This window comes from Prinia subflava, chromosome 2, assembly GCF_021018805.1.
Source record: "Prinia subflava isolate CZ2003 ecotype Zambia chromosome 2, Cam_Psub_1.2, whole genome shotgun sequence".
In the NCBI taxonomy this organism is placed as follows: domain Eukaryota; kingdom Metazoa; phylum Chordata; class Aves; order Passeriformes; family Cisticolidae; genus Prinia; species Prinia subflava.
Window position 1 is genome coordinate 83,966,291 of NC_086248.1, and position 25,379 is coordinate 83,991,669.

Below are 25,379 nucleotides of genomic sequence, written 5' to 3' on the forward strand. Positions count from 1 at the left end.
GTGATGTAAAGATACCTGTGTGCCATGCAAAACATGTGGTGTATTTGTTAACAGAATGATAAATCAGGGAACTGTAACTTCTTTTAACTGCAGGCCCTACTCAGACTTGCAGTCCAGCTGAAATAAGATTATTTTAAAATGCAGTACTTGTAGGGAATTTTAAACTGGCAGCCTCCCTCTGATAAAGCCCTGACGTTTCAGGGTGCCATCTGGGGTGCCAGCTTCCATCTTTCTCAAATTATATAGTTACTTAAATAAAAATACATCTTTCAAAAGAAGTTTGTGTTGACTGCTGCCAAATATCTTGTTTTTGTTGATCTAGAAATTTAGTTTGTATTTCATTGCATCTGATATGTTGCAGGTTGTTGTTTCACATGATGCTTTCTGTAAAGGCACAGAGTTCATATTATTTTTGTCCACTGTTTCTAATTATGCAGCAGTACTGTGTAGGCTACTAATGGTGTTACAGCACTAAGGAGTCTTTTTGGACTCCAGTTAATAAATGAGGTGCTAGGGAAGCATGATTAATTTTCAAAACCAGCCATTGCCTGTGACTCTGATGGTACTAGAGGGAAGCACTGAAATGAGATGTAACCATTGCAGGCCCCGTGCTACAGAACAGAATTACTTTAGATGATGTCTCTTTCAGCAGTATGTGGCTGCCTGTCCAGCACACACAGGTTTGCAGGAGTGACCACAGCTCCCTTTTTTGCTGCTCTATTTCACGTATGTGGCAATAGGGTCACAGAACTTCTTGGATGGCCAGCTTCTGTTAGGGGTGTAGACCTGCCTGCAGTTGGATCCCTTTCAACACATAGAGCAAAGTCTCAGTTTGCACATTTGCACACGAGTAAGGTCAAGTACCCCTGCAATTTTGAAGTCCCTCAGTAAAGGCATTCGTTGCAAGTGTTATTCTTTGTCTGATTCATACTAGCAAATTAGCATCCCCTTCCCAAGTCTTAATCATAGAATAGTTTGAAGAGGACCTTTAGAGATCACCTGATTCAATGCCTGCTCAAAGCAGGATCATCTGGAACAGGTTGCTCTCACAGTCTTCTTCTTTGGTTTGCAGGTTTTCTTTTTCTTCTAAGGAATTTTTCCTCAAACTTGTATTTTCTTTATGAATGCTTGTGCAGCTCCGAGACAGAGAAATAGAAAGAAATAGAAGAGGGTTTTAGTCTTGAGTACAAGAAGTCTTGACAGCAACTTTATTTTAGCAAGTAAAATTTATATACCTCTGGTATATCTACTGACGAACTTTGTGGACAGGTATGTAGTCCTGGCTCCAGGATGTCTTGTCATTGCTAGAATTTTTACATTGTATGAAAATATGCTCTAGTAAACTGCTGAGGGAACGTGGGTGATTTAAGCCAACGTGTTTACCTTTGCAGTAGGCTTTAATGACACATGGTTAAAGTTGCTCCACTGACAAGCAGTAATTCATTAAAGCTGAGCACTCAGTCATATATCCCAGGCTGAATCCAAGCCAGGACATTCAGCAGTTTTGACGCTGTGGGCCAGATGCCAGTTTGGGGTTATGTCTGGAGCAGTCACACTGATCTCCAGGCTTGCATGGAGTCACCAGTAATAGAGTAGTTAAGTACCATGGCTCGTGTGTGCACAGGGAGAGAGAAATGCCACTTGGACATTAGGATGAAGTCGTCCTATGAACTGAATATACACTGCTCCCAGAAGGATACCTGGCATCTAGATAATCAACAACCTGTGTTGCAGCTGCAGGCAGGGTAATTGTTGCTTTCCTTAGATACGTGCTACTTGTTTCTGTGTGAGGTCTGTGGAGGCGGTGGGAATTTGACACTGGTGGTATGCCAGGGTAGAAGAATGTCTGTGAAGCTTTGCTAGGTGGGAAGTTCTCATAGTAGGATGGAAGGAAGTACATTCTCCATCCATTAAGAGATGGAGCAGGAAAGCATACATGAGGAAAAGATATTTATACACTTTTATGCTTTGTTTTCTGCAGATTTCCAGAACTACAGAAATGAAATAATTTATGTAACAGTAATTTCAGACACTAGAGAATGCTAAAGAAAATCCTCTACATAAAACTTACTGGTAAACAAATGAAAGAAAATCTGCTAAGTAGTTCCCTTTTGAACAGATAGCTTAAAATAGTGTACTGGATCACAAAGAGCATCTGATATTCTTGCATTCATTATAGATGTTAAGTTTTCTGCCAAGTGAGACTTAGTTCTAATAACATGCTGCTGCTGTGACTGTCAGGACTGCTCTTGACATCACTGTTTGCAAATATATTTCTTTTTCTGACAGCATTTTAAATCTTGATTCTTTTACCCTTGAACATTCAAGGATATGTTCCTGATCCAGAGCATGAAAGGCTTTGTACAGCCATTATGAGAGACAAAATGCAGCAGAGATGTGTAATGGTCACAGGTGAAGAGGCAGCCACACATCCTAGAAAATGGAGCTGAGAGTTGGGCCTCTGTGGTGGATCTGTTTACAGCATAGAATCACCTTGCCAAAGGATGAGAGGGTTGATTGGATCAGGTCTGCTGCTCTTGTTTATAAGCAGTGATTTAGTAATGCTGCAGATTTCTTTCTGTAGAATGTGTGGGTTTTTTTCAAGTGGTGCAGTCTGTTAATTTTGGCAGCCTGTTTCAATAGAAGGTGCCTAAGTAGAACTTGTGCAGAATTTCTAATAACTCTTTTTGTTCTTATTTTTGAGTTGTAATGTAGGACTGAAAGAGGGATGTGTTCTCTTGTTATTTCCACCCCGTCTCCTTCCAGATTTCAGATGCTATGGACCATCTACAAGAAGCCCTGCAACTGTGCAAAGATGACATGAATTCACTTCATCTGCTGGCCCTCCTCTTTTCAGCTCAGAAGCACTATCAGCATGCACTGGATGTTATCAACATGGCTGTTGTTGAATACCCAGAAAGCTTTAGGTAAGAGTTGGTGCCTGGTGCCATACATCCAGTCAGGAATGAACTGCTCACTAGCTCTGTTGTTCTCCTTATACACAAGGAGCCTGTTAAATCACATGTGTTACAGGGGTGTCACTCTCCTCCTTGAGAGGATTTTCTTTTACTTTGTTTGCAGTCTTTCTGTAATCCGTATGCTTGCTTTCTTTTCCAGTATTTGTCTTTCTCTATTGTGCTGATGGTGTTGTTTCCTGTACATCTCCCTGTAGTTTTTTGTATTTCACTTTGGATGTGGAGAAATGAGCATGAGACAACTATGACAGCATCTGTATCATAAAGAATTTTATATTTGGTAACTTCCTGGTTAAAAACAAATTTTTCTTGCATTGACTATTTTTTGATGCTCATCTATGACACAATTTGCTGCAATATGACAGCTGGGGAAAAAGATTAGTTGAAAATCACAAGCTGTGATAATGTATAGCTGAGAGGAAGGATGATTTGCCTGCCTAGGAGTAGGTTTGAATCAGCACAGACTTCTTGGAGCCAAAGGCTTCCACTGTTCTATGTTTGACTCAGACCTTCATCCATCTGAGGAAGGGAAATTGAATTCCATGCAATTTACTGTCATGACCTTTCAAAACAATGAATTTGTCTGTTCTGTGCAAAAATTAAAGCTACTGTAATGTTCTCTGGTGATATCACACTAGCTGAGTTTCTCAGCCAAACTGCAGAAAATCCTATTGCTTTGCTGGAAAACCAACTTCCATTTGGAATTGTCTGTACTTAAATGGTGTTCTTAACCTGTGCATCATTGTCTTTAGATAGCCTGCATTCTCAGTAGTGAGAGGGAGCAGCCTCCACAGGTTTAGTCCAGAGGCTGAGTGGAATATTGTCTAAACAGACCAAAGGAGGGTCAAAGAAAGATTGAGGCTGTCTAAATACGAGCTTGAATGCTTTAGGACCTTTCAGAATTATGGTGCTTTATCAGCATATAATGTTTTTATTGTAAGCTGCATGTTGCCATTTAAAATAGCTTTGCTGCCTGTGTTTTTGAGGTCAGTTACTTTGGGTATGTGAGGAGCTAAGACTGTCAATGCACATCTTTGAGAATGAAGTGGAAATTAGTAATGGAAATGCTCTTAAATGATACCAACATCTCTTTGGAGTGTGAACATAGGTACGACAAGCAGGAAATAGCCCAGTGACTGCTGAATTGTATTTTAGGATTTTAAAGTAATAAACATAGTAAAAAACCCTCATACAGCGAAAGGTCACATTGTACAGTCGGAGATCAGATGTTTGTTGAGGACTAGAAAAACACCTAAAGATACACAAGACAGAGGAAGAGGTTGTTTATGTCAGGAGAAGAGTGTTTGCCTTGTCTCATTGACCAACTAGTCCATCGTGTCCCGGATCTTTCCCCCAGTAGTTACTGATTATTTATGTTTCAAGGGAGGACAAAACATAGCAAACATTGTATGCAAAGCAGCTTGGACAACTGCTGGGTGGGTTCCTTTGTGCTGTCTGGCAATCTGATTTTTCCAAAGCTGAAAAGAATATTATCTCTTATGTTTCTGTGAGTACACAAAGATCTTGCCAAAGAGTAGCAGAATAGGTTGGTTTTGATAGCAACAATGAGTATTGGTAGTGAAGGCCCAGGTCATGCTTGCTCCTAGACACAGCCTTGTAAAGTGTGTGCCCTTGGAAGGGCCCCTCTGCTCCTTGTGTGCACAGGGGTGTATAACAAGGCTGACAGTGAGACTCATTCACAACAGGTACGTGTGGATGGAGGGGTAGGGGCTGGCTTCTTGCCTCTGCTATGTGACTACCCTGTCTCCGTGTGGGTCTTCCTCTTCAATAGCCAGCAATTAACTCAGGAGTGAGGGAATGGAGAAATGTCAGAGTTGCAAGGCAAGAAAAAAAAAGGTTAAAAAATAGAATGAAACAAATGTTTCTAAAAAAAAGGAATGGGAATACAATAAGGAGGGGAAAAACAAGAATAGCAGAGTACATCCATAGTTTGTACCAAATTTGAAGGCATTTTAGGCTTTCTAGTGCAGTTTATGCTAGAAGGGCTTTACTGCTTTGTAAAACCTCTTTGAAGGGACAAAGACCTGATGCTATTGTTTATCTCCAGTTGCTACTGCCTTATAGAAAAATGCTAATTTTACTACTGTATGGAATGACTACAAGATGTTTCATGTAAATAGTGTAGACAAGTTCAACTGGATGATCTTGAAGCTGTATTTAAAAGTGGTTGATTATTTTTCCCAATTCACATTTATATGAACCAGGCAACTGTGTAATGTGGTGCCTGGGGGTTCCCTTCATAATGACATCTCTTTTTGGAGGCACAGTTTGATGGCATGTATCAAAAAAAGATGATGAAAGCTGCATTAAGGGACCTTAGACTCTGTAGAAGGCAGAAAAAAAGCCCGGAAGCATTACCTAGATGTATATCCTAAATAAAAGAAGGTATAAGATGTAAAAAATTAAGGACCTAGCTGACTCAAACTACAGCCATCTCATACTGTTTCCCTGGTCTCTGTATGTAACTAAAATGAGCTAGTTCCTGCTTTTTCGGTTCTATATTAAATCCTTTCATTACAAATTTTAAGGAAGAAATTTTTCAGGATAGTTCACGTAGTTGGCTGTTGGCAGATCAGTTGAAAAAAATATACTGCATTGCTCAGCTAACACACAACATCCTTTGGCATGAACTTCATAATACTGACCCAAATATGTCTGAAAGTGCCCCTTGTGAAATGTTGAAACATTTACTGCACATTTCAGAGGCTGATGTGGTGCTCAGGGAGGAGGGATGTGAAACGTAGGCACTGAATACAGTGACAGATGCAGTGGTTTGGATTGAGCTATTGAAGAACTGGACATCCAAAAGGCACAAAATGAACTTAGGAAGATGACTTCCTGAAAGGTGGCATATAGTAACAAATCCATTACATTACAGTCAGTGAATGACTGACTGAATTTGAACACTTGAATGTACTGTCAAGCAATGACAGAGGAAGACTTCATAAAAAAAGAATGAGAGCCGGCTATGCTGAACATATTGCAAGCTGGAGCGAGTCAGAAAAAATACACTGTCTTGCCATGGCTATAAAAGATAGAAATGGTAACCTTTACATGGAAGGTATCATCTGAAAAATTGCTGACTTCTCTATGGGGTGAGACTGCCCAGGAGAAAACTCCAAGAGATTTTAGATCCTGTCAATGATGGTGTGGTTTTAAAAGAAGCAAATGAATGCAGTACCAGCAGTTGGCTTTGGTGTATATTTTCAAAAGGAGTATCTTCAGCACATCTGGGTAAGAAGACTCCAGTTAGCATCCAGTGTCTCCTGTCCACGTCAGTAATGCTAATCATAAGCCTTTCTGAAGATGGGTTCCTGTAATAATTTTCCAGCTCAAAGGCCAGCCTTTGGTTAGTTTTCTACCTGAGTCTGGCAGTGATTACCTCCACAGGCTTGTCTCAGGGAAGAAATAATGTTGGTCAACACTGCTTTGCCCTCCAGGTGATCTTCTAAAATAATTCATTGTTTATTTAGACAGAACTTTGCTTTTTGAAGTCTATATCCACATCATAATGTTCCATGCAGAAGTCCCATGGGTCTAGCAGCCTGCAGAATCCACCACAGAACCTAACATGCTCCTCTATTTTCAGCTAGCAATATTTCCTCCCAGTTTTTCTTGTGTAAAAGTGTCTTTGCCTTCCTGATTCAGCCACTCTTCCAGACTACTGTTTTTCTCTCTGGTTATCTTTTAGCTCTAATTGGTTAGCTTTCAACATTGGAAAAAAATAATGTCTATACCAAATATAAAGTTGGAAATAGCATATCAATTTTATGGATATTGTATTGCTCCCAGACTGCTTATCCAAACCTCTTCTGTTGTTCACCAGGTAGTTTCCTATCTCCTGGATGACTCCCCATTAAGTTAGAACAATACACTCCTCTGGGATAACATGTCACATCATCTAATTGCTGCCCGATGTGATGGTGACTATTTTGTTAGATGATAATGTCTCTGTGGCAGTTCTGCATGTTGCACAGAGGTTATAACTCTCTTAAATGAACAGATGCTAAAATTCCTTCTCTTTCTAGACTGTAAGTCACTCCTCTGTTGCGCTCAGAGTCTGTAAACTAGTTACAAAGAGAAATAACAAAACTTTCAGGGAGCACTGCTGTTCTACACATAAAGAAACAGGTGGGTTGGTGTTTTGGAGCAATGTAGCTGTCAAATGCAGGTGCTTTTGTTCTACAAAAAGCTAGCACAAAAGTAATTACTGTAAATGTAGTGGGAAAAAAGGCTCAGAAGGCCAATAAATATTAAATGTGTATCTTGGAAAATGTTTATAAAAAAGAAAGCAAATTCAGCTTGGGGAATTGTGAGTGTTGTCTTGGTGTTGTTTTAGCAGAAATGGTTTCTTTGTTACAGCCAGCCCTCAAAATATAAAGTCCTCTTCTAGATTAGAAGTGGTTTACTGACAGAAAATGTCCTTGATTTCATCACTGCTACATTAATTTCATTAAGGACATGTGAAGTAATTGTCTGGCAAGATTTATTTGTCATAGTCTGGTGCAGATTTACTGTGGGGAGAGCTATTCTGTGGAATATAAGCAATGTTATATTAGGTGCTTCCATTCACCTCAACAAAAACGCAATCCTGATGTAAAATCAGGATCTCAAAATGCAGGATTAAACTGTCCTTTCCAGTCTGAGTTCTCTTTCCATTGCTTGTCAAGCTCTTGTGTGTTGAAAATAAACAACTCATGTGTTCTTTGTGCCATATCTTCGTGGGTACTGGTAGAGTCCTGCAGTATTGCTGGCAGCAGTAAAGTAGATCTGTGTCCTTGCCTGTGATCTGCGTGGAGAACACAGCTGTCTCCCAGCCCACCCGTGTGTTGTGGCTGATCTACACTAGCACTGTTAAGTGAAGATAGCTGTGTCCCTCCCACCTCACCCCCAGGTATTACAGCTGTGCATGCCCTGGAATGGTTTTACCACTTTTCTCACAGGAGTGGTGGTGGCCTCTTAGCTGTAGAGAATCAGATCAGCCCATTTATATCATTCCAGTTCATCACCAGGCAGCAGGCAAGGAAGCCAGTACGTCTTGGTGAGAGAACAGCTTGTTAAAACTCTCAGAATACTATTTTGTTTGAATTCCTCAAGGGTGTAAGATCTAAGACAAGGACAGATTAATATTTTGGCTGTAGCATTTGATCATGCTAGATAACTTTTATAAATAGGATATTTGAAACTCCTAAGGGTGGAGCTTTTGTAAGCTGACTTCTTGTAGTGGTGTGTTCACATCCTGGCTGGTGAGAGTGACCCAAAAATGTTTTTATTTCTTCATTGACACCCCACACAATAATACAAAGTAATAAAAAATGGAAGAATGTACTTGAGTGATATAACAGTACTGTGCTACAAGAATACAAAATGTGTTAAGCTTCTGTGATTCACTGAAACAAGAGAGATGTAGAGATGGAAGGGTTGAGCTGAGGTTTTTGCTGTAGTAACCATGAGTATTTGCTTCTGTTGGCATGTTACAATTCTTTGTTTTTATAAAATTAACCTTAAAAAACCTTGGTGATATATTGCAATAATTTGGACTATAGTCTGCAGAACTAGTAATGGTATTGAGTATTTGTATGGCAAATATATGAAGGAAAAGCTTTAAGGTAGTCTCCTGACTCCTGTTAAAGATAACACAGATACCTAAAGGTAATTAAAAATATATATAAGAAATCCAAAGGTGTTTTTTTCTGGTTTGGATTTATTTCCATACCTCTGGCACTGGCCCCCTCACCCCCCATGATGAAGAAACAAAATGAATTAATGAGTTACAGCATCCAAGATTGGATTCCTCTTTTGGCAGGTTCAAATCGACATGTGCATGCTTCTCTAAGGATCACAGTCTGATCTAAGGTGAAAATTCAGCAGGTGAGCATGATAGCCTTTTATTCACCAGCTTGATGTGGTGGAAAGAAATATCCCCCTAGATAATGTCTGTTTGTGCCAGGAATGGATTTGTTTTCGTGTACATTATCAATCCCTCTTAAAATTACAGGGCTGGATTCAAAGGTAACTGGAGAGAGTTCCATTCCCTCATAGCACAGGGTTTAGGATGTGAATAAAAGGAGTTAAATGGAGCTTAGAGAGGAAACCTACTGCAGACTAATTTTCTGAGTAAGGTATGAAAAGAAGGAACAGGTAAGCAGTTTTCCAGCCTTAACAGTAATGATTCAGATTTTTCCTCTGGATGAAATGTCAAATTTATTTCATAATATCTTTTTTCTCTATTATCTGAGTAAATGGTTACTGCCTCCATGCATTTAAGGCCTTTATAGTGAGCAGCAGTGCTTCTAGATGTTTGTTTTGGCATTGGAGAGGTAACACTTGTTATGCAAATGCAGATATAAAGAATTTAAGGATAGATTCAAAAATGCAGGAATAGCATAGCTCATTTGAGTTACCAGCCACAGATTATGTACTTCAGAGCTCTGTACATCTGCCCTAACAATGAGTTAGCCCCCCCAATGCACACTTTGCTCCCTACTAAGGGCCATTTTATTTTGGACAGCTGCAGCATATTCTGCTTTATATTCAAAGGAAGTGTTTAGGAGCCCTGACTCTCTACTCTGGATATCAGAGTATATTGAAAAATAGCATGTGTGTGTTATCTGGGCAGCAGAGTCATTGTCAGTAGGAACTGTTAGAAATGGGGTTTAGCCATAGTATGTGCATGTAGAGGTTATCCAAGGTGAGAATGGACGTAGTGATTGAGATCCCTGTGTTTCCACCAGGTGATTTTGTGACCTCCAAAGGTAGACCTGGGTCGTGGAGATCCCAAGGAGAACCCAAGGCAAGCTTGCTGCCTGGAAATCAAAAAGATCAACGAGAGATCAAAAGAAAGAACCAAGGGAGAAAAGTGGGGTTGGTGTGGGAAGCCCAGCTCTAAACTTTCCCCTCCTGCTGTGGGGCTACACAAGAATTCAGTGGGGCTGAATGAGGTGCCAGCTTTTATTGGCAACTTCAGCCAGTGTTTCTGCTGGAGAGCAGGGTTCTGGAGCCTTCCTGAACTCCTTCAAGGCACTCTCAATGTATGGATAAAAGAGAAAATACCCTGCTTGTGTTGTTTTTCGTTGCTTCACATCTGGTGAAGGTGAAGGCTTTGAAAAGTCTTTTTTCAAACATACAGATACAGTAATCTGAAATTGTTTCCTGAGGCTCTCAGAAACTGATTAGCAGGGAAGTATGGGAAAATATTTTCTGAATTTTCTGAGACCTTTAAAAAGTCTCAAATGCAAGGATGATCAAGAGTAGGGTTTTTTGGTTGGAAATTCATTTTTGAGAATAAAAGATAGAATTCACTGAGAATTACTGTTGATAACCATTACTGGAATACAGATCCTGAAATACTGAGAGGCATGGATGTTATGCTTAGCTAACTGTTTTTCAGTGCAGGAAATTACTTTCCAAAAAGTCTGCAGTGCTCTCTAGCTATGTTGTCTTGAGATGAGTAGAGTATAATGCTCTGATCACTTGATGAAAGGGTTGGCTTTTTTCTTTCCAGCTGGAAATTTCAGACTTGAGTGACTTCTGCTCTAAGGTCCTAGGAGTATTTATTTATCTAATGAGAAGAGCAGAAAATGTTTTGATTTGTATTTTCTTCAAAAAGAAGAGGGAGGGGGTATTTATTCAGATGTTCTGAAGAACTCACCAGGGAGTACAGGGAGCACAGACTAAGTATGGTAATTTTTCAGCCACAGATGTGGTTTTTACCTTCTGAAAACAGGGAAGGCCCTCGCTCTTCACTTCTTAGAAATACTTGCAGTAATTGGCAATAATTGCATCTTAGATGGTAAATCAGCTTCTGTTGCCATTTTTTTTAATTTCTGCAGAACCAAATATGTAAGCAGGCACAGTCATACTATTTGATATTAGTCACTATTGGTGTTACTTAATATTTTAGTTTCTGTTTGTAAAGGAGAGATAATGGTAAATGGAGATGTTATCATGGAGAGAGAGATTATAACCTAGAAGTTGTGTTACTAACATGTCTTAGAAAATATCATGACATATTTTTTATTATGCTAACACTTTTACAACAGGAAAGAGAGAAATCATTTTACTTTCCCTTATTCAATTTTACCTTGAAGCTTTCTGTTATGTATGTAGTTCAGCATTAAATTTGTCATAAGGCTGTATTTTAGGAGGAAGAGGGAATATCAGGATGGAGTGCTAAATGGCCTAATAAGTGCCACAGTCATTAGCAGAGTTTTTCCTACATATACCAACAGAAAATTTAACCCAGAACAATGCAAGTATGACATAGACCTGTGTTTCTGAGCACTGTGCCTGGGCATGTGAGCTGCTGGAAATTAATGCAGTGAACTCTATTCCGTATGTCTCTATCAGCTGGAGAAGTGGCAGGAGGTTGATATCTGGAGCTCAAATCAAGTTTATACCAGTAAGCAGTTAATCTTAAATTTATAGTGAATAGGCTCCTGGACATTTTTTAATATTATTTTTTCTTTTATTTTTTCCTTCTGCAGTCTGGCCGTTTGCATCTGCCGTCTGGGTGCTTGTGATGACTTGAGATTTTCCTGTAGTTTTGCTTGTATTTTCTCAGGACAAGGTCAATGTCTCTCCATTGATGGCAGGGTATGTAGTACAGTGGGGGTCTGAAGCCAGCTGGGAATATCCATATCTCTGCAGTCTGTGCAATGAACAATTGGCAGAGAACTGTGTTGCTGAGTGAAAGAGGAAGCCCTGCCTCCTGCCCCATGAGTTTCATCAGTCAGCCATTTTGTAGGATTCTTCAAAATGTGGGCACTTTCTGTGTTGGGAAGAAAAAGGCAAAACTTTCTCTTGGCATTTCAGTAGTGATTAAGTGTGCAGTAGTGCACAGTAGAAATGACATAACCGAAATGAACCAAAGGGATACAATACAGCTGTGAGGAGCAGCTTTGTTTTCTGCAGCCCTGCACAGACCATTGCAGCAGAAGTGCTTTGAGAGGCCAGTGTGATGCAGCACTGCAGATTGCCACTTGAGGAGAAGAATACACAGCATCTTCCACCCCCAGGTGCCTCACCAGGAGGAGTGGAGCTCCCTGCCAGAAAGATGCAGAAATGACAGATGGGCACTGAGTAGCCTGGATCTCTGAACTTTTGCAAGGCAGGTGTTGAGAGTGAGTACTTGAGGTAGCTTAAAAAAGCAGCAGCAAGGGTATCAGTAAAACTGAGATTTGCCAGATGGCAGTGTGGCCTCGAAAAGAGGTGAGGATGCTCCAGCACAGCAGGCAAAGCACTGGTGGTAACTAGCACTGGGTAGCAGCCAAGGACCTTGAGAGCAACAGTGTCAGGGATTTTCCTGGCCTGCACAGAGTAGTCTCCAAGCTTAGATGTCCCATGTACTGTGCTAAAACAAAGCTAGCAGTAATGTGCACCTCAGGAAGCTGCTGGTAGGTGGCATGGGGCCAGTGTTCATTTAGGGTGGTTCATGTTGTGGCCATCCAGCTGTGCTGATCTCACCCCTGGAGGATTTTTAATCTATGTGGGATTGCTTAAATCTGTTCTCTTCCTGCATCTCCAGAAAGAATGGCTCCTGAGAGGGGAAGCACTGAGACTTTGGCTGCCTTTGAGCAGTCCTACTACAGTGCTGTTCTGTAGTGGGATTTGTTGAAAGCTGTGCACAGTAATATTGGGAGTTTATTGTTTGGAAGGATTTGTGGTTTGTTTGGTTTTCTTTGCATCCAGAGTGCTTATGTGAATTAGTGCTACTTCATATACGTTTATGTGTAAAAGTCAGGTTGCATATACTAAATTATCTTTCGATGAAAAACATTCTTCTGAAACTAAACTGGATGGTACATTTTCTTGTTTATTGCTCTGCTGTGAAAGCAGATGGAAATGTCTGGAGTCTTCTTTGTTGCCAGGGGTATAAACTATGTCCCATCTTAATCAAGAGGCTGCACATTGTCAGTTTGGAAATGCCAACTGAAACAAGGTTTTTGTATTTCAAGTCCACTTAAGGAAAAAAAAGATTCAATATATACGGGCTCTTTGGAGCCTTCACACCAGATGATTTTCAAATATAATAGGGATTGAAGCCTGCTCTACTAGCAGCTCTGGAATTATGTTGCTTCTTTTTCTGTGGCAGCCAGCAATTGCCTGCTGCTTCACTGGCCACCTGCAAACTTCAGGGTTTCCACAGCAGGGGCAGGATCCTGTGCAAAATGCCCATGGGGAAGAGGAAGGGAGATCCTGCAGGATAACCATGTCCAAATGTGTGTTGTGCACTATCTGGGTTTGCAGGGCAGGAAAACTTGCATTTGAAAGCCTGTGGTCCTTGGTGTTATTTCCCTTCTCCATACTGCCCTAGACAGGGTGTATTTCTTAGTTTTGGCAAACAGATTTTATCCCACATGTGTAAGACTGCTTTTGAGCAAAGCCCCATTACATTTCTTCCAATTGGGGAAAAAAAAAAAGGAAAAGCAAAATGCATGTGGATCAAGCCATTGTTTTAAAAGGTTCAACTGATATACTGGGAAAGGAAGACAGCAAGTCAAGCAAGCTTGACTTAAGGCTTACCCTTACCCTTTAACTTAATTTTTGGGGTGATTTATAAACAGATGTGTTAAAACTTCTATAGTGTTAGTTTATTATTTAAACCCTGTGATGATACTGTGAAGGACAGTATCTAAATAAGCTGCTGCAGAGGGATTTTATTCAACTCATTAGCTGTGATAGCAACACTCAAAAGTGTATAGGGAATTCTAGTACAGATTTTTGATGTTCTAGAGGTCAACCTAGTCTTAAAAGAAAAAAAGAACTTCTTCAGATGCCTCACTGGCTCAAAACGTGCCTAATCCTTGCAAGGTTTTTTAAATTGATGTTCATCAGATATTAGCTTAGACTTTACTCATTTTTCCATCTAGAGCTGCAAACTCCTGATGCAAAACCTGTATTTTAGATAAGGCAGTATCTACTTCTGATCTCATTTAATTGACCCCTGCACATGGCAGAGCAAATGTCTCATTTTATATGATTTAGCAACTTGCAACCCTGAACCTGGGAATTCTGGGCACAAAAAATATTGTAGCTGAACAATCATTTATTTTTTCTCTAAGACAGTCTACGCAACAGTACCGTGTAAAGTTGCAGTGCCACAAAAAGGTAGCAGCAATACTCACAAATTATGTATTCCAGCAGGTACTCATTATTTGCCTACATAGACAAGGCCATTAGGCTAGGATTAGTTGCCAGACATACAAGAGACAGAAATCATGATTTTAGGTGTCACTGCAAGCACTGTTATTATAGAGTAGAACCGATGAAGCAATTCTGTATCCAAACAGCACCTTAAGGAAATCATGTTTCTTACAGGGTAGGGCAGATTTGCCCTTAAGCACTTATGAGGCTGTAATAAGCTGTAAGACTGGTTGGAAATAATGTCACAGCTGAAAAAAAAAAAAAAAAGTGTTGCTCAGTCATTAAGGACAAAGCCCTGTAGAGGTTCTCACAAATGAATGAATAAATTCGAAATGCTTCCTCTCATGTGTGAACTCTGAAATTAACACCACACTAAGAATAGTACAGGGTGTCAGCTCTGAGGGTGGAAGGGAAAGAGAAGATACTCTCTTGCAGTCTTCTGTAGCATTCAAATTGCTCAAAGCTTAAGCTAAATAGCATAAATGGCTACCTCTGCCATTTCAGAATTTAACTAAATAGTGCTTTAGTAGAAATATCCCTGATCATTGACTTGACCCAAACCTTGAGCAATGCTTACTGCAGGAAAGCAAGTGTACAAGCGGATATATTTTCTGACCTTGGCACTTGTTTAGTGCTTACAGTCACTGGCAGGCAGGTTCTGTGTGGGCTGTTGGCCTTTTAAGAAAACGCTTAGTGTCTGGATTTCAAGCTGAAGAGAAGGGAAGCCACACTGGTTTACCCTACCCAAGTAAGGGAAAAAAGCACAGCTGAGAATGGTGCAGATGGCCTGAAGCAGACTGGCACATTGTGCTGGAGTATCAGCATCAGATGACTACCTTAAAAAGTGAGGTTCTGTCATCTCCCTGTTTTCACTGGGGATCTCATAAGCTGCTTTTCCAAGATTATCCGTAATAGCAGTTTGTCTAGCTGAAAATATCCCCCACAAGAACAAGAAGAAAATTATGTGAAACCAGAATATATTAAAGGCCAAGAAAGAGAGCATATTTATTTTTTTCTTATGGATGTTAAACCTCATCAAACTAAGCTGATGAAAAAATAATGAAATAAAAAAATTGCAGTGCTGCAGGATGTGTTTTCTACATGGTGCGCTTCCTGGCTCCAGGCATTTTTTCCCATCAAATTCAATGGTCAGTCAGCAAATTTTATTAAGGTTGATTGCCAGTTTCTCTTGTACCTCTCAGCCACTGCTAAGAGCATTAATTTTCCAGGAAGGAAGTCACTGATCCCTTGCACAGTGCACAGTCCATATAAATTCCCTCACAGCAGTAGTGTGTATTGTGAACAGTGTTGATTATGTTTTCAGCACTTAAATAGTGCTGTTAAACTGCTGCTCAAGAGTGTGCCCTATTTGGCACAAAAGCATTTTGAGTTTGGGCTTGGAATAGAATTTGCAAAGGGACTGGGCACAGAGCTGGTACTTTCTGAAGTTTAAGGCTGCAGTTGCGTTGAGGTTTTATATAACAAATACTTCATGCCTTAGTCAGGGCCACTTGTAGTGACAGTAACTATAGTAACAAAACAAAGTTTCCAGCTAGTGAAGGAGCATTTCCAATGAGCAGGACATCAGTTCCTGATCAAGTCCCTGAAATATGCTTATTTATCAGTTTTGTGCAATGTTATTTGAATAGCTGCTACTGTATTTTGAAACATATTTAGAAATTTTCATTAGTTTGCTCCTGGAGTGTTTTTTTTCCTAAACCGTATAGAGGGACTTGATCCTTTTGCCTTCAAATGGAAATGTTCTAATTATATTCCTGCTTTTTTAACTTGTTTTCCTAAAGAAATGGGGATTATGCAGTTGGGCTTTTTATACCTTGAACACTTTTGGAAATACTGGCTGATTTAAAACAGGTTTTGACAGTGTGTTAAAAGTCCTGAAGATAAGTTTCTGCAAGTTTTCTAAAAGCAGCCTGCTGAGTCAAGGCTGGAGGGGGCAGGCAGAGCCGAGCCATGTGGTGCCAGGGTTAGCAGCTGCCAGTGGGACAGTGGGGACAGTACATGGGGACATGGCAGCAGCACTGCCGGGGGCTGGTGGCTCTGGCAGAGGGGATGGCTGCAGCAAACAGAGACAGATTGCACTGGAGGAATGGTGCAGAGGATGCAAATCTGGAGGAAGCTGCACACCACCTGGGAAAGGACAGTTTGTGGCATTTAAGTGAAGGCTATATAAATGCATACTGTTTGTTTCTGTCTTATCTGCTCATTTGCATGTGTAACAAATCATAGCAGAATGAGTAAGGAAGGGAAGGAGGGATGCTGCAAGTGGCAAAACCTGCACATGTTGGAGATAAAGTGAAAGGGTGGGTCTCGGCAAGGCCTGCAGGAATGAATGCGTCTCTCTTGGAAACCAGGGAATGGTACTTCTTAGGTTTCCACAGAAATTCCCGCCTGAAAGTGACAGTCTGGTTAAATAACAGCAGAAAGAATTGTTATTCTATGAATAAAAAGGTCTTGTAAAACTTCAGTGGAGAGCTTTTCTGTTGCCAAACGGGTGTTTTATGAGAAGCAGAAAGGTGTTTTAAAGAAAGCTGGACATTTGCTGAAGCAAGCTGAAAGCACAGGAATGGCCCCAAAGCTGTGATTGCTTGGACAGTCTGCCTGTGAGTTTCCTTATCCTGGCTTCATAAATTAAAGAAGTGTCATTTTTTTAAAGTGATCCCTAACCCTCTCTTCTATTGTCTGTGGATTGTCTTTTCTAAAGTTTGGTAACTTTCTGTTTAAATGGCTTGTGAAACACTCATTTACATTATGAGTCTCCAATAAAACTAAATGTGTTGCTGCACTGTATTTCCTCTTTCGGCAACAGGCCATTAGCCAATTAGCTCCTACTAATTCTCTGGCCATTTGGTGACAGAGTATTTGGAGCACCAGGCAAAGAAATGAAGGTGAGGAAAATAGAAGTGATAAGAGTAAAAGAAAGCCAAAAATCTGTTCTTTGGAGTTGAGGGAAGGTAGAAAAATCCATCTGAAGCTTTTATGTAGTTTTTTGGGGCTGTTCCTGTAACTGAGAAAATTGGGTAGTTCACCTTTTCTGCATAGTGAGAGGTTGTTTTTCCAAGAGCAGACAGGGAGCAAAAAGCTGTTCTTTTGCAAAAGCATGTTTCGTAGATGGTGTATAACTGCAGTAAACTATTTCAGCTCCAGAGTCCTTGCAATGATACTCTCTCTGAGTTTCCCAATAGCCTTGTGGTGCATCAAACATTTTGTAATCAATTCATACACCAGCGACATGTAGCTGTGACTGGGGGAGAGTAGAAGGGCTGTGTAACAGGGACCAGTTGTATGCATCTGATTAGGCTGGGAAGTTAGGAAGAATAACCTGCAAATGGAAGTTGACAAGATGGTTGTAGAGAAGCGGAATATGGAGAACAGAATTGGAGTTTTACCATATCGTATAAGCTAGCACCTGTGTGAGAAATGTGACTTAGGCTCCTTAATTCTTCAGTTAATTAAGACTTGGGTTTTACATTTCATTTAAAATGATGTCCTAACAAGGAATGGGATGGATATTAAAATGTTTGAATCTTAAGGGGACAAATGTAATCTTAAAAGCTCAAAATAAAAGCAATTTAGTTCAAAGTGTTAATGAAACTGGCCATATATAAATTAATCTACCTCTTTCATTTGACAATTGGAAAGGTGGGTTTTTTTGCTTCCCTTAAATCAGCTACAGCACTAAATCCCATAATTTTAGAACATTCTAAAATTAGTAGAACTGGCTGGCTTTTCTATCTCTGCTGTACTGTTCTGGTTAGGGTTATTAATGAAGAACTCAACTTTTGCTTTTCTCTCTGTTTTAATAAATTGATTATAAGATGAGTTAATGCAGGCAGTAAGTTTCAGGCTTCATTCTACTGTTTTGTTTTCCCAAGAACATTTAACTTTATGTTGTGATATAGCAGCTCTAGTAGTACAGCAGTTTCTGCATGGTGTCTTTTGCATAAGTGTTCTTGTGATCAGTGGTCGAAAACGAATGCCTGCGGATTGGACAGGTCATCCCTTGGGTTTTTCTAGAACAAAATCCCCGAAGCTGTAGGTCACAGTTCCTGGCAGGATGGTGATTGTGTTGAAAACAGATAGCAGTACAGCAGTTGGTGTAGCTCCATTCTGTGGGTACAAGGGCCTGAAATGCTGAAATCACTGCTTTTAGGGTAGTCCCTTTCTCCTTCTGCCAGTCCACCATGCTCTTAAAAAAATGTATTCATAGGTGTTTTGGGGACTAGTCTGTACTGTAAAACTCAAGAAAAATTGTCTCAGTATCCAAGCAGAGAGACAATGTAGAGCAGTCATAGTATTTCTTCCACTCCTGTAATTTGGGCCTACTTCCTGAGTAGCAAAAATAAACCATGGAATGACTCATTTGACAAGGTAAGTTTAACTTTTATTTATGGCAGCAAAAGAAAAATTTGACAAGTGGATGTGTCCTGATGCCCTGCCCGTGCGAGAGGAGAGGAAGAGATGAGTCCAGTGCCCTGGCTGGTTTTTCACACTTGTGCAGGGAGTCTCACAATTGCGTTGTTTATCCAGGGAGGGACTGTGTATGTGAGCAGAGCCTCGATGTGCTGCTGCAGATGCTGCCCACAGTGGAATGTGGTGTCTTTAATTGGGATGGAGCTGTACCAAGCCACATCAGGCTGCCCTGTCAGTGCAATTAGCTGCTTTAACAAGAGGGAGCACACAGCTTACATGGAGGCAAAATGTTTCAGTGATTTAATCCATTTCTCAGGGTGGTCTTTACTGGGTTAACTCCTATAGAGCTGTGTTACGGAGCAAACCAAGTAGATGATGGGTTTTACAGCTTAAATAGAATCTCCATGGTAGCCTTTATGGACTTGGGCATTATATACTCCGTGGTGGTTGTAATGCAGTGGCTTTGCAAAAGTGGTATTTTTGTACTTGAGGCTTCAGTTGTCCATTGGTTGTAGTCCTGAACATAAGTACCAGAATTTGTATCCACTGGAAACAGCAAAGAAGAGATGGCAATCTGAAGTACATAGATCTGCAGGGATTACTGAAGCAGACTTCAGCAGATTTGGGTCAGTCAAGCACATCACATTATTTTTTAGTTTCAGTGGAGAAATGAAACTGGGTAGCTGGAATCACATGAAAAACTCTGCATTGACGCTGACTGAATGGCAGATATTACATGAAAAATAAACTTGTACCTGGAGAGACCTGGCAGATAGAGCTGTGATCTTGGCCTACATCAGGAGGAGAAAGAGATTGGGGAAAATTTAATGACAAAGCCAGTATCTCTGTCAAATCTGCCAAATGTCGCCACTGTAGAACCTCATTATAAATAAGGAAGAAATGGAAGAAAAACACAGAGAAAAAAAATTAGTAATGCCATAAGTAGTCACAAATCTGATGCATTAGAAATCTGTCAGCTTCCAGCAGAGCTGATGTTTCTCCAAATTAATTCCTTCTCTGTCTCGTTTATGCTAAAGGTGCACTGCAACTCACATGTCTCTACTTTAACTGATGTCTCAAGGGCCTCCAGGAAAAAGATGTCCAAGAAGTTTATTGAGTGTTGTTCTGAATACTCTGTATGGGAATTGGCCTTAAGGATGTAATTTGCAGTACTCCTTCCTCAGCATGTTGGGTTTTATGTTGCCATTTATGGTGGAAAGAATCATTCATGCAAGCTGATGCAGGATATTCTTGACCTGTGGGTAGCAAACACTGCAGTTATCCTGGGTAAGGATACAGTTGCAGTGTCCTGGAACTGTGCAAGCCAGATACTTGTGCATGCCTCCTGAGGCAGGGTAGCAGTAAGCTATCCTAGCGCTTTCTGTCAGTCACTAACTTTCCCTTTTCTACATGTGGTTTCGCTTTTCTGGGCAGCCACACCGCGCAGCTCGTGGCTGAGCAAAGCCACAGGCTGTGTGTGTGAAACCAATAATTCCCTGCTATAGCTGCCTCATTCAGTCAGCATACCTGCCCACCCTTCCTACATTTTTGTCTTCAAAGACCCTTTTATATGGCAGATGGACTTGATACTTTCATATGCTCTTGCTCTTTGCTCTCAGTTCTAATTTTAGCCCAATTTGGGCCCATGGCTTGACAAACACTTGCAAAGTGTTCTCAGTGCCATTCAGCTTGGTATATGTATATATTGAGGCTTTCATAGCCAGTCTTGCCATTTTACTTCATCTAGGAGTCATCTTGTGCTGAAGCCTGATGAACAGGGTAATTATTTGAAAAAGGATTACAGCTCTGAATCTTTCCCACTGAGGCTGAAGGAAGCTCTTACTTCATCATATATTAAATGGCACGTGGTAATTTTAAACACCTTCTGGATTTCTCACAAATTAAATCAAATCTGTTCAAGAGCAAAGAACACTGATTTTTATCTGTATGGTTCAACAGTTTTTAAGCTAGTCTTTTTATGACAAGATCTAGTTTATGCCATATATCTACAGTCAAAGAAAATAAAAATATCAGCTCTTCCATGGATGCATCTTGGTGTTGGTAGTCTGTTTCAAAATGTCAAATTTCTGGTGTGTGCTATATATTTGAACCATGCTTCTTCTGGATGTCATTCCCTTGAGGGAATTAATTGTGATAGGATATATCACATACATAATGACAGGTCCTGTTAAGCTTTCTGGGGGAAAAACTGTCAATGAGGTCAGCAGAGAGCCTGAGCACTTTCAGTTGCCTTGGAGTACTGAGTCCTGCACAGTGGCTCTTGGATATCCTTTCAGTGAGGTACTTAAGGAAGGTGTGGACATATTAATGAGAATACAATGCCCTCAGTGTGGTGTGAATGGAGAAGAGCCCTATAGTTGTGTTTTGGATATATTGGCTTAGAAAAGAGAAGAAACAGAAATTGGATTGTGAGCTCTGAATTGCAGCTGGTTTGCATGGTGGGCTTTTAAAAAGGAAAAAAAAGGCATACATAAATGCAAAGTGGCTTTTATGCCTAGTGGCAAACGGTAAACAGAACAGTTATAATATTCTTAATGCTTTTAGGTTGATATCTGTTCTTCCCCTTCAGATTTACTTCAAGAAAAAACTGGTACATGCTGCTAACTTATCAGAAGACACAGATTATAAATATAGTCTTCTGATTTATTCTAGTGTGCTCTGATCTCTTACTGTGCAGAGAGCTCTGCACTGAGTTAACAGGATATGTAACACTGGGTAAACATGGAGATTTCATTGTGTTCAGATTTCAGTGAGTTCAGTCCAGCCTCTTTCTGTCCCTCTCCTTGGCTGGGATGTTGAGTGCACAGTGTGGCCTCAGGCTGCTGTGCTGCAGGGCTGCTCCATGCAGCACTGGCAGCCCATGCAAGCTGGGCATTTCTGCATGGGCTTTCTCTCCACACAGGAGAAGAGAAACATAGAACTCTTCTATAGGAAAGGCTGGAGCTTGCTATGCATCATCACTTCTGTCCCCTTCTTTTTTTTCGGTTGCAGAATCCTTCTGGATGTATGGAAGGCTAGAATTCTCCAAAGGAATCATTTATTTAAGGGCATAAAGTAAGGAGTCAGCTGATACAAGCTGATCAAACTGCATTAATGCTGCACTTCATTTCTTTGTTTATCTGATGCATGCTCATTTCTAGGGAGCTAAAGCTGAGCTTTAACTGTGCCTGAGCTTTTCTGACTTGAGGCTTCAGTGCCAGATCCTCAGCTAGTTTAAGAAGACAAAAATCCGTTCATTTCAGTTGAACAGAGCTGATTGCCTTCACTGTCACACTCTGAATGTTTAGTTCTTTTTACCTGTTTCATTACAGCTGTTAGTTCTAAATTTTGGAACAGAGTTCAGTTTTAAAAGCACTGTTGTGTAAAAATTGTAAAGGTCAGTGGTTGCTAAGTGCTGGACTGTGTCTCAAAAAGAACCCGCCTTCTGTGGGTGGGTGAAGAACACAAAAGTAAACTAAAAACCAGTAATCCTGTCACGTGCACTGTGCTGTAAAATGAAACCTGTATTTCAGCAGTCAGACCTGGTTAATTCCAGCCAGCCTTTAAATTGTATTTGCAGTTTTACAATAAGGTGTTTTCTCAGGCTGTTGTTGAAAAAAGGCCAAGTATTTTTGAATGTTTAAAATGTAATTACTATGCATGTTTTCTCAAAGGATTTTCTCTAATCACATATGCAGTGCTTTATATGTATAAAATTGTGTCATCTTCTCTCTGCACATCTGGAAGACCTGTCACACTGGGGTGTACTATATTGCAGAAAAGTAATCCATTAATCTGATTTTAGGTCCAATCTGTCGTGGATTCTTTTTGCTTTTGATTTGTTTTGGTTTGTTGTTGTTGGGTTTTTTTATTTTTTTACTATGCACATATATTTCTCACCTTTCTCTCAAGGGTTTCATTTTTTGTTGGCAATTCTGGCTGAAATGTGTTAGGTCTCTCTGACAGGTTGAGACTGCTGATCGTTACTCGTGAGCAGTGACTCAGCTTACTTGTACAGTGTAAGGTGTACCTGCTGGAGGCATATATGCAACAGTGCAGTTCAAATTCACAGCAAAGCTAAGGAATAAAACTTCACGTTTAAATACAGCCTGCAAGATCCTGAATTATGTTCATGTTCAGCTGAACTGTGCACAGCTTTCTGCTGGGAAAACCTGATACTGGAATAGTAGTCAAGGGTGCAAGCTGTGGAACTGAGTTCTGTAAAGCAGCCGTGTCCTTGGGTTGATGTGTGTAGTTGGGAAATTACTAGGAAGAAAATGGCTGGAAATAAATCCAGCTGTTCATGGCTATATTCTGAGTTTTTATCTCAGAATCATGGTTAAAGAGATCTATCACAGTATCAGTTCAGCTGTCTGGCCTGAGATCTGTGGGAAATCTTTACTGAGGGGGAGGCAACAACATGACAAGAAGTGCCACATTGCCAAAGCCAATCTGCATGGTGTCAAACCTGACAGGGGTTGAGAGTTACAAATCCTGACTCTGCAATTAGCTTTGTACACAAGAAAAAAGAACTATAAACTAAGAACTTTATAAGGAAATTTACTGCACCTTCAAAGCACTCTCTGTGGTGAAAATGCAACCCAGCACTACCATGAATAGAGATTTGTCTGCCTGATTTTTCTAAGCCAGTGTGCTGTGTTGAGCCTGATGGTAGCACAGGTTTTGCTAGGTCAGCTCAAATGTGCCAGTGAAGGACTGGGTGAAGCTGCAGTAGCTGGTCTTCAGCACATTGGTTGAAGTACTGACCTGAGTCTGTATGCTGGTCCCTAGCTCTGCATTAAAGGTCATGCTCCCATGTCTTCCTGCTGCTCTTCCTGCACTACATGCTCCTGTGTCTTCCTGCACTGCTGTTCCTCGTTCAGCTGGTGCTGACACAGGCTGCAGTTACATTGTGGTTTTGCTTTTGCCTAGACACATACGATTCCTGATGGCAGCAAAATAGCCATTTCTTTCTCTGGAATTTTCTTTGATGGAGCCAGCAGTTTCTGTCTACTTACCAAAATGCGGGTTTGTTCTAGATACTGCGGGTTAGTTTGGGGTTTGGGTTTTTTTGCAGGTTGTTTTGGAGGCTTGTTTTTGTTAGGGTTTTTTTCAGAAATGAAGGAGCTTTTGTCTGTCTTCATTTCTGTCACTTCTTCCACCTTTTAACCATGTGTTTCCCTATATTTTTTCAGGCTGGCATATAAACTTGCTCCTTCATATCTTGCAGAACAAGTTCATCTTTTAAAAAGCACTGCCTCTCAGATGTCATAAGTATATGGTGGGTTGTCTTAGCCAGAACCTAGGTTGAAACATGCCCACATGTGCCGCAGAACCAGTATTCTGTGGTGAAATTCAGTGGTGTTTGACTGATGGTCAACTGATTTCCTCCTTTTACGCTGTGCTGAGACATGCAGTGTGCGCTAAATATCGGCAGACTCTGGCCCTTCTTGTGTTACTCATGTTAATACTTTGTCCTCTGCAAAGTTAAGCGGTTAAGAGAGAATTTTATAGATCATTCTCTTCATGAAGTGCTGGATCTACCAAGGTTCTTAAGCACACGCTAAGTTTTAAGGAGAGGAATAATTGGTTTCTTGTTGACGTCAGCAGGACTCATGCTTAAAGATGAAGACCTCTTATGTTACTGTGGCAGTGCCAAGGTGGCATAAATTATATTGCTCCAGATTAAAATCATGAAAAGAGTGAGGTCTGTTTACCAACATTGTATAATGCAGTTTGAAAAAGAAGAGTTTATTTTATGCCTATTGTTTATACAGCAAAGCCAAATTTTGTGCGGTTCTAATTTACTAATACAGTGGGAGCATGATGCAGTTTCAGAGTGTTGGCTCCAAGTATCAGTAACATCCAAGATTTCATAAATATGTCAAGTTGGGTAGAAATGCTTTATTAATCCTTTATGGGATTCTGCTTTACTGTATTTTGTTGCATAATTTATTCATCCATAACACAAGTATCACTTTTCTATTACCTTGACACTAGATTAATTAGGAGAAATTTCACTCTGTTTTAAATACATGGATTGGGATTCAGACATACATTTCCAAAAGGAAGCTATGTTATTGGTTGCACAATGAAGTGACTTGGAGGTTGATGTCGAGTGTTACTTTATGATCCAGAGTTCTGGTATCCTTTCCTCTAAAAGCGGCCTAAACTATACATAATAGAAGTTTTTATGAAAAGTACAAGAATTTGGAAGTGTAAGTGACACATCCAGTTCTGCAGTCTTTGGGGATAGAAAGTATTGGCAGCACATTAAATACTCAGCTTAGTCTGTTAATGCTCTTTTGTTGTCTGGGAGGATCTCTGCTCAGCAGTCAGAGACCCTAGTCTTGGTTTCCTCTGGTTTCTGTAAATCAAGACTTGTTCCAGTGGTTGCGGCAGCATGATAGTTCCCAGCTCTGCCCTTCCAAATGAATTCCTATTTAATCAGGGCTGGCTGAATTTATTCAGGGGGCACATCTGATGAAATTCTGAAGAATCAGGCCCAGCTGATGAGAAAATGTTTTGAAAGTGATGTCAGTTACAGAAGAACTCAACCTGCTTTCCTTCCTGTCCACAAATAACTCTGAAGTTGAGAGCCACCCGTATTAAGAGATTAAATGTAAAGGATATGGGACAGGCGATGGTGAAGGCCCTAGTTCTCCAAATGCTTTGCAAAGGTCGTTCCTGTTATCTGCTCTGCATTTGGAAGAGTTAAATCACAGCAGCCTGGATCAACTTGCCCAAAACTGGCCAGGAAGCCATGAGAGACAGCAGAGCGTGGAGCATGGCTCTCCAAGGTTCCCA

At 40.5% G+C, this 25,379-nt stretch overlaps 1 protein-coding gene across 3 annotated transcripts in view; it reads left to right on the forward strand.

Annotated features, from left to right (window-relative positions):
* TTC7A (tetratricopeptide repeat domain 7A) overlaps window positions 1-25,379 on the forward strand; it is a 170,062-nt gene that overhangs the window by 74,913 nt on the left and 69,770 nt on the right. For all 3 annotated transcript variants that reach the window (XM_063390825.1, XM_063390826.1, XM_063390827.1), the window contains one exon: window positions 2,767-2,927. In XM_063390825.1, the coding sequence (XP_063246895.1) occupies window positions 2,767-2,927 (161 nt within the window). The remainder of the gene's footprint in view (window positions 1-2,766; window positions 2,928-25,379) is intronic.